Genomic DNA, 18,493 nt, shown 5'->3' on the forward strand with positions numbered 1-18,493 from the left:
CCTGCCGGACTGAACATTGAGTTCAATAATTTCAGAGCATGACAGCCCCCCATTTTACTTTCATTTTTAGTTATTTTTTTCTTCCTTTTTTTTACATTCTTTTTCACATTTTTTGCAATCTTTTTTTTTGCATTTAGTTCATTTCATCTTTGTTTGTTCAGTTTGCTTACCCACTGTTTTTTTTCAGGTTTGCACTTGCTGCTGTTCAATATTCAGTGTATTAACAGCTAATCTGTACTAATGCTCTGTCTTTCAACACAACATTAACATATTGTTTGCCTTTGCTCCGTGACCTTTTGGTCAACTATATGGCCTGGTCCAATCTAGACCTCCTTTGTTATCTCTTGCCCCACCCCCACCTCACTTGCTTATAACCTGTGACTTTTCTAATATTTGTCAGTTCCGATGAAGGGTCACTGACCCGAAACGTTAACTCTGCTTCTCTTTCCACAGATGCTGCCAGACCTGCTGAGTGGTTCCAGCATTTCTTGTTTTTATTATAACAAGATTATGACTTGTAGTGTTTATCTTTGACAGGGCCTACAGCTGGTAGGATTTATTGTTACAATTTTAGATTTAGATTTAGAGATACAGCACTGAAACAGGCCCTTTGGCCCACCGAGTCTGTGCCGACCATTAACCACCCATTTATACTAATCCTACACTAATCCCATATTCCTATCACACCCTCACCTGTCCCTATATTCCCCTACAACCTACCTATACTAGGGGCAATTTTATAATGGCCAATTTACCTATCAACCTGCAAGTCCTTTGGCTGTGGGAGGAAACCGGAGCACCCGGAGAAAATCCACGCAGACACAGGCAGTACCCAGAATTGAACCCGGGTCGCTGGAGCTGTAAGGCTGCGGTGCTAACCACTGCGCCACTGTGCCGCCCCATGGATTTTACCACTGGTAGTGTTTACGACTAGCAAGGATTAAACTGACAGGATTCACATCTGGTGAGGTTTAGGCAGGTAGAGTTTATCACTGTTATGATTTACAGCTGTAAGATTTACAGCTGGCAGAGTTAACTACTTCAGGGTTTGTTATTGGTAGGTTATCTTGGTTGGTAGGAAATATTTACAGTCTCTTTTACTGTTATCTTCCTATCTCAGCAATCAGTGGAAGGGCTAGCATGTGGAGTCAGGGGACTTCATAAACCCCAGCAATCACCTTGCTGTTGATCAACGCGACATGGACAACTGCTTGCATTTCACGCTTACCACTGCCACCTGTCTTCAGCCTCCAGTCTCGGCCTGAAAGTCTGTGCAGTTCCTGTCACAGCCTTCAGACCAGACATGTCAGCAATCCCCAGCTCAGTCCCGCTCCTGCCAGGTCAGCCTAATATTGAGTTTCAGCAGCAACCCCACCCGAACTGCCCCATTCCCCCCTTCCCCACCCCCCAAACTCTTCCCCACCACAACTTGGCCGAAGCTATCTGAGCAATGAGTGCCAATTATGAAATTTGGTGTTGCTCATGAGTATTCAGATGTTTCTACACCAGTATTGCGTGATGTGCAGTATCAGGTGAGGAAGAGAGCCCTGACCCAATAGCAAAGTGTGAATCAGAATTTAAACAAAATAAAGATTACCATTAATCTAATGAACATCTGCTTCATAGGTACACACCCAACCACACACGTAACAGCAAAGGAGAGGAAATGGAGATAATGACAACAAAAATAAGAACAAAGCCTAGTCACAGCTGATCTAAACTTCATCTGCAGCCACACCTAGCACAGAAATGCATGGACTAGTGCAAGTCAAAAGCCTCACCCATAGATACTCCCATTAAAAGTTTTTATAAAGAAAGGCAGAAATGAGTTCAAGAACCGATTTGTCCTACATCTAAGGGATTGTAGCCTTTTCCCTGATAGCGTTTTGAACACTGACTTATCAGTTAATTCGTTGATTCCTTTTAACCATTTTATGCTATTTCCAAAGTCACCTTTTCCACAAAGAAATTTTCAGAAATTTCCATAATTTTCCATGGAATTGCAGAATCATACAAAGAAGGAAGCCATTGTGCCTGTGCTGGTTTGTTAAGGAGCTATCCAATTAATCCTGTTCCCCTACTATTTCACCACTTGCCCCCTCAACCACACTGTGTTTAGCAAGAATTTCCATTTGATTACACAGTGTACATGGCATGAACTTTATTTTAAAGTTAACCAATAAAACATTGGGGGTGAAATTGGTCTATGCCAGCAGCATGGAACAGGCTCGCAGCAAATTGGAAGCTAATTTTTTCACCGCGTCCAATCTTCTTTCCATTGATGTTCACAGAATGATAGTTCAAACTAATTTTGGAGACTCATTTCCTAGTCTCACTGTTGCTTTTACTTGGTTTTAAATTAAAATTCTTGGCAGCATTTTCCAAGCCAATGGAAAATAAGAACTGCTGCAGGCTGCCAGTGATCATTTCATGCTACTGGTGTAGACCAATTTCATGCCCATTGTACTATTTTAAAAATACAAAACACATCCTTGTGGGAGATGACAAGTGGCACACTTGTCTCATCAACATAGACTGGAAAATCAGATGGAGTTTACCCAATTAACTTTCATTCCCATTGCAGTGGGCAGATTCAAAGCAGCTGTGTAACTGGCCTGGGAACAGGTCATGTCCATCTGTGCTGGGATTGCAGGCAGGAAACAGTGCATTTTTAAAATAAAATTCAGATTATTTATTTTGATAATCACCAATTTGAATTACCGTACAGATTCTCTACTACTAACTGGGATCCTTAAAACATTAAATATCTAAATATTAAGGCATTATTTGAAAACTGGACCTAATGAAATCAGAATTATCCACAATATATTAAATAGCATTAATAACCAGAAGGTGGTAGTGGAATCCACTTATCATTAACAGTTTGCATTTTTAGCAGCTTTGCTCAAGTACAGAAGAACCTTTAATTTCTATTGTCTTTTGTTTCTCTGCTGTCATGGATCTAATCACATGAATTTTTAATGTGTTGTACAAATTTATTTTTCTGTATTTTAACAGAAGAGTTAATCTGTTCATTTTAAATGGATTAACACCTCCATTTAATTAACTGAGAGGGGAATTTTTAATGGGTTCATCAAGGATTTGTATGATAAGATCTCCAACTGTTATTTCTAACATTTAGGCTTCTTTTTGAAAGTTTAATGATATGAAAGGACTCAGTAAAATCTTTTCCACCTTCACACACTTTGGGCTCAATATTCTGAGTTGTTTCTTTTCATGCAAAAGTGAGATAGTTCTGGCGTTCAGGATGGGAAATGAGTGTAAACCAGATATACTAGGATTAACATGGTATAACACAGACACTAGCTGTTAGCCACCAAAGTGGTGCGTGTCTGAAAATTACAGGGCAATGAGACCCAAAGCTGTTCCAGAAAATACGTCATTTTATACCTGGATTGCACTGCTTGTTTCTTTGGTAGCACTGGATGATGACTAGGTTAATGTCCCTTTAAGCAACGGCATGTTTTATATCCCGCTGATGCACCAAGTATTTGCCTCTTCTCCAAGTATTTTCTAGCTCCTACTGCCATCACTAGTTCCCCAACCCTCCATCCCCTAAATCGCTCCTTCCCCTGCCTTCTCTCACCCATACCCACCTCCCCCCATCCTGATACTTTCAAGGACCTCCCTTGTATCCATTCATAACCTTTTGGGACTTAACTCCGACCAATGATCCCCACAGCATATCAGAGGCACTGTGGGATGTACTTGCCCAATTCTACCTATATTAATTAGCTGACTTGCACTTCATGGAATCCTGCTCCACCCCTGTTCCCCAAGCAGAGTTGGAATTTCAAGCTTGTTGTCTGTTTTGTTTCTCATTCAGCTTTTGTAGATTTTTTTTTCAAATTTTATTTTGGTCAAAAGAATAACGCCACTTTTTTGTGGAAGCCCTAAAGAATGTGAATGTGGAAATAATACAGACGACACCAGTCAATACTTCCATGCCACATGCAGTTCAAAGTGGCACACAGTACCAAATATATTTCAGGAAATCACAAGTTGGTGAGTCTATCAGCTTGGGAATGAAAATCAGTAAAGAAAAAATAATACTACATTATTAAGAGACTGGGCGTTTCTTAGAGAATATTAGTAAAATCTAAAACAAGGAAAATTCTCTGGAATTAAGATATGTGACGCATTACCCAGGAGCATTTGTTTTACATTACAAAGTAATACAGATACAGATTTCTCTGATATTTATCATTTCATGTAATTCAAATCGTGCTTGATTCAAGTAGAGCTAAGTTACTATAGCATACAGCAGGAATAACTTTCCTCACTGTAATTATTGCCAGGTCAGAGCCCCATAAATTGGTGAGAGGTTTAATCTTGAAAGCAAGAGATCACCTTAAGCCTCTTGACATGCAATAACTCCATGATACATTTATATTTATATACTTGATTATCACGAAAACTTGCATCAGTGCATCATAAATCTTTTATCGATTTCTTTAGCTTTGAATCACCTTTTAATATTCTACTCTTATTTTCACCAGTAATTGTAACTATTTCATTTTTTTTTCACTGGATAGCCAAAATACAAAAACATCAGTGAGTTTGCTTACAGATTAGATTACATGAGAAAAGATATTTAATGTCCCCTGGAATTTAAGTTCCAATACAAACATTCACTTGCTTCTCTGCTTTTCCTAAAAAAAGGAAATAAAATATGTATTTAAAGTTATTTGTCTTACCTGATCCTCCGCCGTTTAAGGTAGAGTATAACTAACAGAATAACTGCACAGAAGAACAAAGTGTACCACTGCATTCTTGTCCCACGAAAATGTTTTCTTCACTGTTTCTGTAGTGATGCTTAATCAGCGTTGTATGGGATCTTTTGAATCACAGTTGTAAGTCTGAAGACTAATAATGCAAACAGCAACAGGTTTGACTTGCCTTGTGACTTTCTGTCAGATGAAGGGGCACAGTGCAAAACCACACTGCCTTTATAACTGGGGTGCTGAGTTTTTAAATTCCGCATGTGACACCTTTCCTGGGCCCTCCCCCTTTTTTAATGGACATGCTGTGCTTTTGTACTGTAAGATTCTAGCTTGTTTTTGAATATCAAAAATCTTGTCATATGAGATACAAAACAGAACTTATTCTGCTGCTTTGGATATTTCCCTGAAGCGGCAGCTTCTCAATAAACTATAGAGACTTTAGTTAAATAACTTGCAGCTCCTAACCTGTAAAAATGGTTCAGATTTCATCAACTTTGAGAGAGTTAGTAAAGGTATCAGGATCATTTAATTCTAACATTTTATTATTTAACTTAGTATTAAGTAAGAAAACTATAAATAATAGGTAAATAGTCTTGTTTGGATCACTGTATCAATCATCACTGTTCAATATTCAATGGTAGAGAAAATGAGATTTCAACAATTCTATTTCTTAGGGTGCAGGAAGCAATATTTGTTTAGAAATATTTATTTAATATTATACTGAACAAAATTAACAGTTATTACATTTGTGAACAGCAGTGACTGAGATAAAGAGTGCAGAATTACACAGGGTTCCTTTGTTTAAATTTGTAGCATGTGAGGCTGTCCTGTACACAGACATAGGTGTTTATCGGGTGCTCAAATCCACCAGGCAGGAGGTGTGCAGTGGAAGCCCACAGCTTGCCAGATGGAATCGGTCCAAGGCTTGACCAATTTTCATGGAAGGCTCCCCCAACCCATAATTCTAGTGAGCTTTGGGCCCTGAAGCACTGGCAAGCTGCCAGTCAGGGTGGAATATCTAGATATGCCTCTAAGGAGTTGAGACGGAAACAAACAGTTAAGGATATGGCATGTGGGCAGACTGGCAGTAAGACACAATATTTCTGTGGGGACAGGAGGAACAGGTTACGCCGCTCAATGACTAGAACCAATGGGTGGAGTTTCTGGCTACTTGGTACACGAAAAAGGCATTGGTTTCCTATAACCAACGTAGAACCCCCATTTAAATACTGAAATGAGACTCCTAACTGTTTCAGGTGAGAGCATTAGTCACCCATTCCGAGGCCCACTAGAAAACAGACAGGTTGACCTCAGGTGGCCAGCAGCCAGGAAAATTTAATACAAATTTCCATCTGCTTACTACCCCTCGATTTTCAGCTGAACAGGAACATAGGCAGACAGAATTCTCCCCCACCCCACTCTACGCATATTAAAAAAATCTTGTGTGGACAAGTTACATCTCCAAGAGGTAACACAGAAAAAGGTTACACACTGCTCAGTGAGGCAGGTATTATTGATATACAACTTATTGTAAGAGACTAACACACATACAGAGTATACTACTCAGGACTCTAGGTCAGTCAAATTCAAATATTTAAACATAAAATAATTGACTTCTGTAAAGACTTAAACAAAACCCAAAAGGTCAGATAAAATTCTGCCAATGTTACCTCAATCTCAGGCATCATAATTTCCCCACTCTGTCATCATTTATTGTAAGAGGTCTATGTTCCGGTGTGAGTAAATGTGTCTCTCATGCACCAAAAATCTTACACAACCTTCCACGTGAAAGTGAATTTACAAAGAGCAGAGTTTTAGTCAGATTTGGCTGGGGGCATTATGACTTATAATTTTACAATCTTTGCATCAGTTTTTCAAGCCCCATATAAGGAAAACTAAATTTTCAATAATCAAAATATTATGACTATCCATGTTGTTATTATAACGTCCAACCAAAAATGAATGTCATTAAGACTGTATAAAGGTAGGTGATTGTAACAATGGACCCTGAAACTCCAATGTGGGTTGCCCTGGTTTCTAGTCCTAACTCTGGCAGAAGACCAACTCTGGAAAATGAGTATGACCCAGTTATGCTGGGTTGCTGCTGTTTCAGAGAGTTTTCTGTCAACTTTGTATAGGTTGGGAGCCCCTTCTGCCCCTTACAGGCCAAATGATGGCCAAGGGTGAAACCAAGGCCAGAGAATTCCAAAGCCAGGAGCTCTTATTCTTGAGCCTCAGTCAGGACCCAACTTTATAGTGATGGTCAGCATGCCAAGTGAGCGGAAGCATGCTAATTTCCACAAGTACCTATGTTGTATCCGTCAATGGCGTACAGGCCAGGCAATCAGCCTGACCCACCCAAACAGATTTTTTTTTTAAAAAGCCACAGATAAATTCATTTTCTCAGTGGTCCAATATTGCCATTGTGAGGATCGTGGAAGGCCTGGGCAGCCTATCTCTCATGGGTGGGCAAGGACCAGGGTTTTTGGTAGGGATGGTAAGGTCAGTGTTGGAGATGTGCCCAAGATTTCCTTGTGAGACATCAAGGAGCATTTCTGCATGGAAACTAAAAAAAAAATAAACTTACCTTTTTGGACCTCTTCTGCTCCTAATCCACTCCTGCGCTGGGTTGATCTGGCAGCAGCCCACTACTGTTCTCTGCTCACTTGAGCAATTTTAACAGTGCACCTGCTGGATTTCTGCCACACTTTATCCAATATTTCTGGCAGAATGAAGCACCGTGAGGAATGGGGGAAGTTGAAAGGCTCTTAATTATAGTACGCCGCAAAACCAGACAATTCAGCTTCAATAGATGGAATGTGTGTTATCTTTATGTGGTTCTAGTAATTGTACTTTCATTGACAAACCACAGCTGCATTATATCAAAAGCTAACTTTTACAGAACATAATTGACTATCAGGGAGTCCCACTCCACTCTGCCTGCCTGCATATCAGCTGCCTCTAAACAAGATTCCTCCTCTTCCTCCTGCAGTTCCTGTAGGGTTGTAAATCTCTCAGCTAGCTGCATACATTTCATTTGATTACAAAATTGTAATGCATTATAATCTTGTGCCTGTTGGCTGGACTGTTTAGCAACACCCTGCTCAGCAATCAAAAACAATGAAATCCAAACATTACTTCAGCATGCCTGTGCTATGTTCCACACTAACTCCCATATGCCTTATTGCATCATCACTCTGCTGCTGCGTGGGGCTTGCTGACTGGCATCATAAGCCAGCCCTGCAAAACTGATAGGAGCATCTGTTGTTACTCCCTCCTCCTCATACGTTTCAACCCTATTAAGAACATACTTTTCTTCCAGCCCCCAATTCCAATGAATGATCTATGCTGAAACATTAACTTTCCACTGACAGATGCTGATAAACCTAATGTAATTTCCACTCTTTGCAGCTTTTTTGTTTTTTAAAAATTAATACCTTAATATTCTCACCATGAACAAGTTATGTAATTTCTCTTTGCCTTCCTGATAATTTTTTTAAAAACTTCTTAGTTCTTTGTGTTCCTTTTGTCCTCCTCTCCTCGAGTATCCGAGAACTTCTTACATGTCTTTTTCTTAGATTCAATTTTCCCTTTAGGACTTTATTCATCCACATTACCCTCTAATTAGCTTGCTTGTTTTTGACTTTGACTGGAAAACATTTCTCTTGAACTCTATTGCTATTAAAAATTTCCCACTGTTCTTCTGTCTCTGTTTTTCAAGATTTTCTCCCACACTCATTTTTTCATAATCTATTTTTTTCCAATCTATTACCTTTATCTTTGTTCTACTTATGTCACTCTCGATCCTAATCTTGAACCTTACCATGTTGTGATTATTACTACCAAGATGCTCTCCTACTCTTACTTCTATCTGTTCTGGTTCATTACCCATTACAGGAAACTGAATTTTCCAGAAAGGTCCGAGTTCCCGCCACCAACTTGGGAAGCGGGAGCTGCTGCTACTTGGACGGGAGAGGTGGGGCGCGTGCTGGACTCTGTGATTCAGTCACATCCGGTCAATTAACTGCCAGGAGGTGGAGGAGTGTCCACTCAGGCAGCGTGAGATCACACCGCTGGAAGTGATACCAGAACAGCACAGACGCGCCCGAGTAGCTGACAGAGGCTGTGATAGCCAAGGCCACTCGCACTTGGATGACTATGGGAGACCAGGGTGATGCTAAACTTCAGGCTGATGACATGCCTCTGGAGTCATTAATAAGGTGGAAGATGCTGGAGCTTCAGCATGCCATGGTGAACCATCTGGCGGAGCTTCCAGAGGCTCTGTGTTCCCATGCACGGACAATAGAGGAGTCCATCCAGGCCATGAGTGTCAACATGTATCTGACATTTGTGCACTTGGCTTCCTCCATGGAGAGAGTAGGGACCCTCTTGGAGAGCCACTTCCAGCAGACCATTCAGTGGATGCTGGAGATGTACAAAGACCTACATGCCATCACCACCTCCAAAAGCTCTGTGGAGCAATGGCTGGGCGAGAGCTGGGGTTGAGGCACCTGAACTCACTGCCTGGTCCTTGGACTCCTCAGGTGAGCAGAGAGGGTCAACAGTGCCCTGAAAAGATGGAGGAGTGGCTCCCTGACCAATCTGGGGGCTTCTCTCAGTGCACTGCTGGTGTGGACAGCGACTCCTCAGCCCCTCTGTTAGTGACACCAGCACCTCATGTAGACACGATGGCAGAGGTGGCTCATGCACTTGTGCAGGAGGCCCTCAATATGCCGGGGCCTTCTGTAATGAGCTTTTTAGGTTGTCTGATGCAACATAAATGAGATGCGTGGAGTCCAGTTATGCTGAAGATCTTAAATAGGTTTATTACAGCTAAGCTATTATACACAGTACAGAGCTAAATATTTACAGAACCTTCCTCTAGGTGTTACAGTTGCAGAGTGAGGCTGGCTTTGAGTCACATGACTTTGTCCTTGTACTTGGCTCATCAGCCTACAGAGATCTTAAAGGCAATCATACAACACCATACAACACGCTCCAGGCCTCAGGCAGCCAGAGGACAACTGCCAAGGTCATCGAAAGTCACAGGGCGCCAAGGTCAGCAGCCTGCCTCCATCTCAGCTAACAATACAGGGAGAGCACCATGTCGGAGCACACATAAGAGATTTAAGAACAACACCTAGCTATACTTTGTTAATGCAAGCTGCCTTGCAATCTTTTTGTTTCCCAATAAATGTGGAATGTTGCAAGACAAGAGGAATCCTTCCACTTCTTGCAGGCTGCTGGGCCTTTAACAGTACACTGGATCCTCAAATGGGAAGGACCACACTGAGCGAGGTCAATGTAATCCCTGTACTACTGCCTAATGTATTAATGGATGCAGGAAAATGGTAAAGGCGATAAAGGAAACCACAACCAGGCTGCAGATTTACCTTTATTGGATTGCATGGATTTGTCATTAAGGATCATTTGATCATGCCTGTATTAGTGTGTCGTGAGGCCCTCTTGCACGTATCCAATTGCACCTTGCCTGTGGTCCTGGGGTTCTTCATAATCGAGGGCACGGTCAGCATCTTCCTCCATCTCCTCAGCGTCAGAGGAGGTATCACGCTCCTGGATGTCCTCAATGTTCAAAGCCTCTCCGCTCTGCAGTGCCAGGTTGTGCAGAGCACAGAACATCACTACTATACGCGAGACCCATGCTGGCGCATACTGAAGGGCTCCACCAGATCTATCTAGGCATCTAAACAGCATCTTCAGTAGCTCGAGTTATTCCATGGCAAGTGTTGTACCTCTCCTTTGCATCAGCACTTGGGTTCCTCATAGATGTCAGTAGCCGTGTCTTCAGTGGTTAGCCCTTATCCATCCTTGAGGGCGCATGGGGTCGGGGGGGATGTCTGAAAAGGTCTGGCACCTGGGATTGCCTTAGTATGTAGGCATCGTGGCTGCTTCCAGGGTACCATCCACACACCTGAAGGAACCATTTGCGATGGTCCCAGACCAGTTGTACAATGAATGAGTGGAAGCCCTTCCTGTTGATGAAGGCTACTGCCTGGTCTATGGGAGCCTTGATGGCCACATGCAGACGATGGCACCCTGCACCTAGGGGAACCCAGTGATGGCCCCGAATCCAATGGCCCTCTCAGCTTGACTTTTTGGGTCAGTACGAATGCACAAGTATTGGCTGGTCCTCTTGAAGATGGCATTGGTGGCCATCTTGATGCAACGATGAGCTGCAGGCTGGGAGATCCCACACATATCTCCAGTGAATACCTGGAATGATCCTGAGGCATAGAAATTCAGCACCACGGTGATCTTTAGCGCCACAGGCATTGGGTGGCTACCAATTCCCATAGGGCTCAGCTTATCCTCCATCATGGCACACAGCTCAGTGACTGCCTCCTTGGAGAGGCACAGTCTTTGGTGACACTGCTGCTTTGATATTTGCAGGAAGCTGAGCCTCTAATTGTAGTCTGTCTCTAGTGGGTAACCTATTCTCCACACAAGAGGCTGGTTGCATGCTCCTCTGCGTCCTCCTGCTCCTTGCCTTCTCTGAGGCTGAAGTTCCTGCTGCCTGTAGCTGCAGCTCTCTCCCTCTCTGATACTCCTCCTCACTAGAGGTCGCAATGCTAGAATGAATGAGGCCCATGACAGAATGCTGCAGGGCCAGTTTCCAGGGCTTCTCACCCCTCTTTACTCTATTCACACAACTGCCACTTCTGAGATGGTGTGCCCCTGTTGTGCTGGTAAGTTTGTCCCTGCTCCCAACTGCCACTGCCAATGCCCACACTGTTCCACCTCCTCTGCCAAGCCATGCTAACGTTCCCAATGGCTGCAGTCTGCAGCCAGCACTTACCTCCCGCTAATCCACTGCGTTCTTATACCTGGGAAGGCTCTGAAGCCCCATTGTTCCCCGGCATGCTTTGCAAAATTTTAAATCCCTGGTAAAATAGAAGTTAATTGCTTGTTAAACAGGCTTAATTACTCTGCCGCCGCGCTTCAGCGCGAGGTCCTCGCACTATACTGGCCGCCTTTTGAAATATCCGGTTGCAATGTAAAAACATTGGACTTCCCTCCTGACACCTTTTTTCATGATATTATGACTCCTCCTGCTTTCCAGCCTGTCGCCATGTGGCTGGTAAATTAGTGGTTCTTTTCTTGTTGGACTTCTTATTTACTGAGTTTGAAAGGAGTCCTGTGTACACTGCAAAAACTTGATTCCCTGTCATCTCTTTCCTACTTCTTCCTGCCAGTTTATTTGGGGTAGTTGAAATCTCCCATGATTATTATATGCCTATGACTTACCTCATAGATTTGCTTAAACATTTTTTCTTTCAACTTTCTTCCACTACTTGGTGGTCTATAGTATACCCCTACGAGGGTAATTGATCCCTTACCTTGATTTTGATGTGGAGCATACATCAGGCAGGTGTTATGCAGGCTGGCCAATTGACCTGCTAGAGGGCATCAGTGGGAGGCTCTATCGATGTCTGTAGTTTGGCCTCATTCAGCAGCCTGCTGTTTGGAACAATAATATATCCAATGGGTCAAAGATTTCAACTACCCCAAATAAACTGGCAGGAAGAAGTAGGAAAGAGATGATGTGGGAAAGGAATCTAGTCCCTTCATCCTGCATGCGAGGGGAAATTAGCCAATTTGGATAGCAAAGGCTTTGGCTTTGCTGATAACTAAAAACTGCCAACACAGCTATTTTTAGTTGCCAAACCAGCAGCTTACACAAGACGTTAGGCATATCTTGAGTGTTATCAGCTTAAGGCCTGTTCTCTGTAACTTAACACACTTAATACATTTTGCTACAAGCAGGTTTTCTTGAGTTGGGGTACTCAGCCCTAGGGTACCCTGTCAATGATTTAGCTTGGCAATCCCATGCTTTATTGTAACATTAACAGAATACTGCTCTGCCTCATGGTCCTGCAGCTGCCACACAAAAATCATAGACATGCAGTTAAATGCCACCATGTGGACAGTGTCAGGGTCACTTGAGTCTACTCCAACTGAATGGCTCCTGGTGCTATCCCACAGTGCTCCACCTGCCATTCACAGGTACGCCATCATACTCTGAGATGAAAAAAATGAGAAACATTGACCTTCCTATTCATGAAAACTTGGAAAACCTCACCACAAAATCACTTAAAATTGCATCAGCTATTCTGGGAAATAGCAGCTAATATTCATACAGCTGGCATCAACCCACTATCCAGACGTACGGAAATGTGGGCTGCATGCAGCAAAATGAACCAATATCTTATCACTGATCCAACAGTAGAGATCCATAGCTTCGGCCTCCCTTGAAGACAGTGGACAGCACTCAACTGAATACGTCCAGGGCATGGATGATGCGGCCAACTGCTCCACAAGTGGAAATTGAGAAATGACCCAAAGTGTGATTGTGGTCCTGAATCCCAGGCCATGGAACACATCATATTAACCTGCCCATTAAGATTCATTGCAGGAGGCACTTCATTTCTCCACTCAGCATCTCAGGAAGCCATCAAAAGGATAGCCAAACTAAACATCCCATTATAAGATTTTCCCATCATATGAAAGCAGTGGTAGCAGAATCAATCATACATGCAGCATTCAAGCAACAATTACTATAATCAAAGTCAGTATTACCTGATCAAGCTGGACGGCAGCGTACTGTGGTAGGGCTTGTTCAAATCTGCTGTGTTTTGTTTATGTTTTTTCATTTATACTCCTTTCCTTATGACCATGTGGTGCATGCATGAAACTCATAGGCTCAACTTTGTTTGGTTTCAACCAGCCACTGTCTTACAGAAACCAATCATGTCTTTGTTTGCCTGGAATTAGGTGTGTTCTCAGCTAGACAGAGCTCTTGGGCAATTTGTGACACTGGTGCCACTGATAGGAGAAAGATTGATCACCTTTGTGTCCTAAATATAGATGAATATTTGAAGTTGTATTATTTAATTGGTAGTGACTTGTATGTTTTAGTGCATTGCCTGCAATTGGTATTTATGTTAAAGTTTAAATAGGTTAATAAAACTCTCAAGTCCAATGGCCGGATTCTTTTTTGAATTGATAGTGAGTGGGCAAGTAAGACTAAATGACCCTATAGGCTTGAAGCAGCACCTTGAAGAAAGGGGCTGAGAAGACTGGGAGGTGGAGATCAATGAAGCAGCAGATTTCATTGACAGGAAAATTTTGTGTGTGCTCAGAGCAAGAGATGAACTTAAGGAAGCCTTTAAGGCTCAAAACTCCCAAGAAGAATTAAGAGAAAAATAAGTGCCAGATCTGCTGCTGGATTTTCCCAACTGCAGCTAATGACCTCTAAGTAGTGTTGCAAATACAGCCTCTTTATCTGCAGCATCCATAGTCTGAGGGGTGGTAGAGGAAGCAGTGGTAATTGTCACTACAATTCCACTGAAACTCTTGAGAACATCAGTTAACCCCTATCTGAGCATTTTAATTAGGTCCCGACCTGTTTTTGATGGGAGCAGTGACTGCCTAAAATGAGATCTGTCAAAAAATTTAATTAATGGATTGCTGGTGATATGTCACTGATTTTCTTTAAAGTTTATAACTCTCTACCTCCCTGCTTACCACCTAAACATAGAGTAGAAATGCTGAAAATTGCCTCTAAAGAGTAGTGTGATGCTGGCATGCCCAATCTAGTGATCTGTTTCTAGGAAGAGAAATGTCCACATTCATTGGCTTTTTGGCAGAAAAGGATGGGTTCTTGGCTATAGCTTAATTATCCATTTTTGGACAAATGAATAAATTGTCGTGATTTCTAGTGATATTGTGAAATGCATTAACGAGGAATAATGTGAATACAAGTAGAAAGGGAGCCTACAGCTACTTGAAGATGCATTGAAGTTGAGTGGATGATCCATCTCAGCCTCCTCCTGAGGTCCTCAGCATCACAGATGCCAATCTTCAACAAATCCGATTGCCTCCATGTGATATCAAGAAACAGCTAAAGACACTGGATACTCAAAGGCTATGGGTCCTGACAACATTCCAGCAATAGTACTGAAGCCATGTGCTCCAGAACTAGCTGTGCCCCTAGCCAAGCTGTTCCAATACAGCTACAACACTGGCATCTACCCAGCAATGTGGAAAATTGCCCAGGTATTTCCCGTCCACAAAAAGCAGGACAAATGCAGCCCAGCCAATTACCGCCCTATCAGTCTACTCTCGATCATCAGCAAAAGTGATGGAAGGGTCATCGATAGTGCTATCAAGCGGCACTTGCTCAGCAAAAATCTACTCGCTGACATTCAATCTAGGTTACGCCAGGGCCATTCAGCTCCTGACCGCATTACAGCCTTGATCCAAACATGGACAAAGGAGCTGAACTCAAGAGGTGAGGTGAGAGTGACTACCCTTGACATCAAGGCAGCATCTGATCGAGTGAGGCATCGCAGAGTCCGAGCAAAACTGGAGTCAATGGAAATCAGGGGAAAACTCTTCGCTGATTGGAGTTATACATAGAGCAAAGAAATATGGTTGTGGTTGTTGCAGGTCAATCAACTCAGTCCCAAGACATCATTGCAGGAGTTCCTCAGGGTAGTGTCCTAGGTGCAACCATCTTCAGCTGCTTCATCAATGACCTTTCCTCCAACATAAGGTCAGAAGTGGGGGTGTTCGCTGATGATTGCACAATGTTCAGCACCATTCGCGACTCCTCGGTTACAGAAGCAGTTCGTGTAGAAATGCAGCAAGACTGGGACAACATTCAGGTTTTGGGCTGATTAGTGGCAAGTAACATTCACGCCACACAAGTACCAGGCAGTGACCATTCAAACAAAAGAGAATCTAACCATCTCCCCTTGATGTTCAATGGCATTACCGTTGCTGAATCCCCTAATATCAACATCATTTGGTGGGGGGGGGGGGGGGGTGGTTGGTGGTTACCATTCAGAAATTGAACTGGATCAGACACATAAATACTGTGGCTACAAGAACAGGCTAGGAATCCTCCTGTGAGTAACTCACCTCTTGTCTCCCCAATGCCTGTCCACCATCTACAGGGCACAAGTCAGGGGTGTGATGGAATACTCTCCACTTGCCTGGATGTATGCAGCTCCAAAAATACTCAAGAAGCTTGACACCATCCAGGGCAAAGCAGCCCGCTTGATTGGCACCCCATCCACCACCTTCAACATTCACTCCCCTCACCATCGACACACAGTGGCAGCAGTGTGTACCATCTACAAGATGCACTGCAGCAACTCACCAAGGCTTCTTCGACAGCAACTTCCAAACCCTTGACCTCTTCCACCTAGAACGAAAATGGCAGCAGATGCATGGGAACACCACAACCTGTAAGTTCCCCCCAAGCCACACACCATCCTGTCTTGGAACTATATCACCGTTCCTTCACTGTCACTGGATCAAAATCCTGGAACTACCTCCCAAGCGGCACTGTCAGTGTTCCTACCCCACATGAGCTGCAGCAGTTCAAGGAGGCAACTCATCACCATCTTCTCAAGGGTAATTAGGGGCGGGCAATAAATACTGGCCTAGCCACTGATGCCCACATCCCATGAACGAATAAAAAACTTAGGCAAGGACTGGAAAGTTAACCTGTGCAGAGGAATCCACTTCCCTCTTCAATGTGATGTGGAAGCAACTATACAGGTAGGAGTGAATATTTCTGAGTTCCATATCGACATGCAGAGTTGTGCCAAATTCCCTTCAACAAGTCAGTCAGCATACAAATAGCTATTGAATAGGAAAGGAAACACAAATCTACTGTCACAGAGTGTGGATTTAATAGCATCCCTCAATCTCTTAATAAATGATGGCACTGTCCAGTGTGGTATTAGATCGCTAAATCGTAGTTTTGATTTTGGATCTGTGCTGAGTTTACTGATCTCAGCCAAGTGGCAATATCGGGTGTGACAACGGACCTTAGAACTTCTGGTTTAGCGAGAGACAAAAATCAGCCAAGGCTTCCACTCCTGGCTGTCATCAGTAACCCCTCCCATTAGGTAAAATTGTGTAGGTGTTGTGAAAGAACAGAATTCAGCTTAGCTATGATGCCATCCACTGTCTCACTGACTTAGCAAGACTTTGTGCCTTTGGAAGGGAAGGGGAGAAAACTGAGGGAAGGGGCGGGGGCAAGTTGAATACATCATAAGATGGGCAGTATGTGGAAAACTGACAACACTGAACAAAGAATTGGAAGTTGCCAACACCCACAAGAAAAGATAGAGTCAAGAAATGGGCAATAAATGTTGGCCTAGCCAGCGACACCCACATCCCATGAATGAATTAAAAAAAACACACAGCTGTCTCTCTGTTTCTCCAGCTAGAACAGTCTGTTTTCAACTAAAAAGCCAGTCCAAAAGATAATTAAAACATTGTACATTCAGTCCTTGGTCCCTGAATGGCTGTTGCCAGGTGACCAGCATTCTTTGAAGCTGGTTGGTTCCTTCTACGTATGCTTGTATCTAACGGCAACCAAAATGCACTTTCTCTAACTCCTGAGGCTTGCTGATTCTTAAAGCAGTACAGCTCCTTTGTTGTCTTAAAAACACACCACATATTTCCCAGAGGGAAAGAAAAAGATGGGATCATGACACAACAATATGATTGATTCTTTACTGCCCCCTGAAGTGGTTTAGTAAGCCTTCATTAGAAGCTGGACAATAATTGCCAGCGATGCCCACATCCTTTTTTTAAATTCAAATTTATTTAAATGCTGCCAGGCCAGCATTTATTGCCCATCCCTAATTGCCCTTGAGAAAGTGGTGGTGAGCTGCCTTCTTGAACCACCGCAGTCCATTTGGGGTAGGTATACCCACAGTGCTGATAGGAAGGGAGTTCCAGGATTTTGACCCAGCGACAGTGAAGGAACAGCGATATAGTTCCAAGTCAGGATGGTGTGTGACTTGGAGGGGAACTTGCAGGTGGTGGTGTTCCCATGTATTTGCTGCCCTTGTCCTTCTAGCTGGTATAGGTCGCGGGTTTGGAAGGTGCTGTCCAAGGAGCCTTGGTGCATTGCTGCCGTGCATCTTGTAGATGGTACACACTGCTGCCACTGTGCGTCGGTGGTGGAGGGAGTGAATGTTTGTAGATGGGGTGCCAATCAAGCGGGCTGCTTTGTCCTGGATGGTGTCGAGCTTCTTGAGTGTTGTTGGAGCTGCACCCATCCAGGCAAGTGGACAGTATTCCATCACACTCCTGACTTGTGCCTTGTAGATGGTGGACAGGCTTTGGGGAGTCAGGAAGTGAGTTATTCGCCTCAGGATTCCTAGCCTCTGACCTACTCTTGTAGCCACGGTACTTATATGGCTACTCCAGTTCAGTTTCTGGTCAATGGTAGCCCCTTGGATGTTGATAGTGGGGGATTCAGCGATGGTAATGCTGTTGAATGTCAAGGGGAGATGGTTAGATTCTCTCTTTTGGAGATGGTAATTGCCTGGCACTTGTGTGGTGCAAATGTTACTTGCCACTTACCAGCTCAAGCCTGTATATTGTCCAAGTCTTGCTGCATTTCTACACGGACTGCTTCAGTATCTGAGGAGTCGCGAATGGTGCTGAACATTGTGCAATCATCAGGGAACATCCCCACTTCTGACCTTATGACTGAAGGAAGGTCATTGATGAAGCAGCTGAAGATGGTTGGGCCCAGGACACTACCCTGAGGAACTCCTGCAGTGATGTCCTGGAGCTCAGATGATTGACCTCCAACAACCACAACCATCTTCCTTTGCGCTAGGTATGACTCCAGCCAGCGGAGGGTTTTCCCCCTGATTCCCATTGACCTCAGTTTTACTAGGGCTCCTTGATGC

The 18,493-nt window shown here is 43.4% G+C and overlaps 1 protein-coding gene across 2 annotated transcripts in view; it reads right to left on the reverse strand.

Moving 5' to 3' along the window:
* Nucleotides 1–18,493, reverse strand: part of ptgis (prostaglandin I2 (prostacyclin) synthase) — a 161,285-nt gene that overhangs the window by 106,087 nt on the left and 36,705 nt on the right. Inside the window, exon 1 of one of the 2 annotated variants that reach the window (XM_068048270.1) lies at nt 4,719–4,933. The exons of the other annotated variant lie outside the window; for it this stretch is intronic. Within the exon in view, the coding sequence (XP_067904371.1) occupies nt 4,719–4,792 (74 nt within the window). The 5' untranslated portion in view covers nt 4,793–4,933. Of the gene's footprint in view, nt 1–4,718; nt 4,934–18,493 lie in introns of those variants that run through there. 2 annotated transcript variants of the gene reach the window in all.

The sequence above is a fragment of the Heterodontus francisci genome, chromosome 16 (assembly GCF_036365525.1).
Source record: "Heterodontus francisci isolate sHetFra1 chromosome 16, sHetFra1.hap1, whole genome shotgun sequence".
NCBI classification, from domain to species: domain Eukaryota; kingdom Metazoa; phylum Chordata; class Chondrichthyes; order Heterodontiformes; family Heterodontidae; genus Heterodontus; species Heterodontus francisci.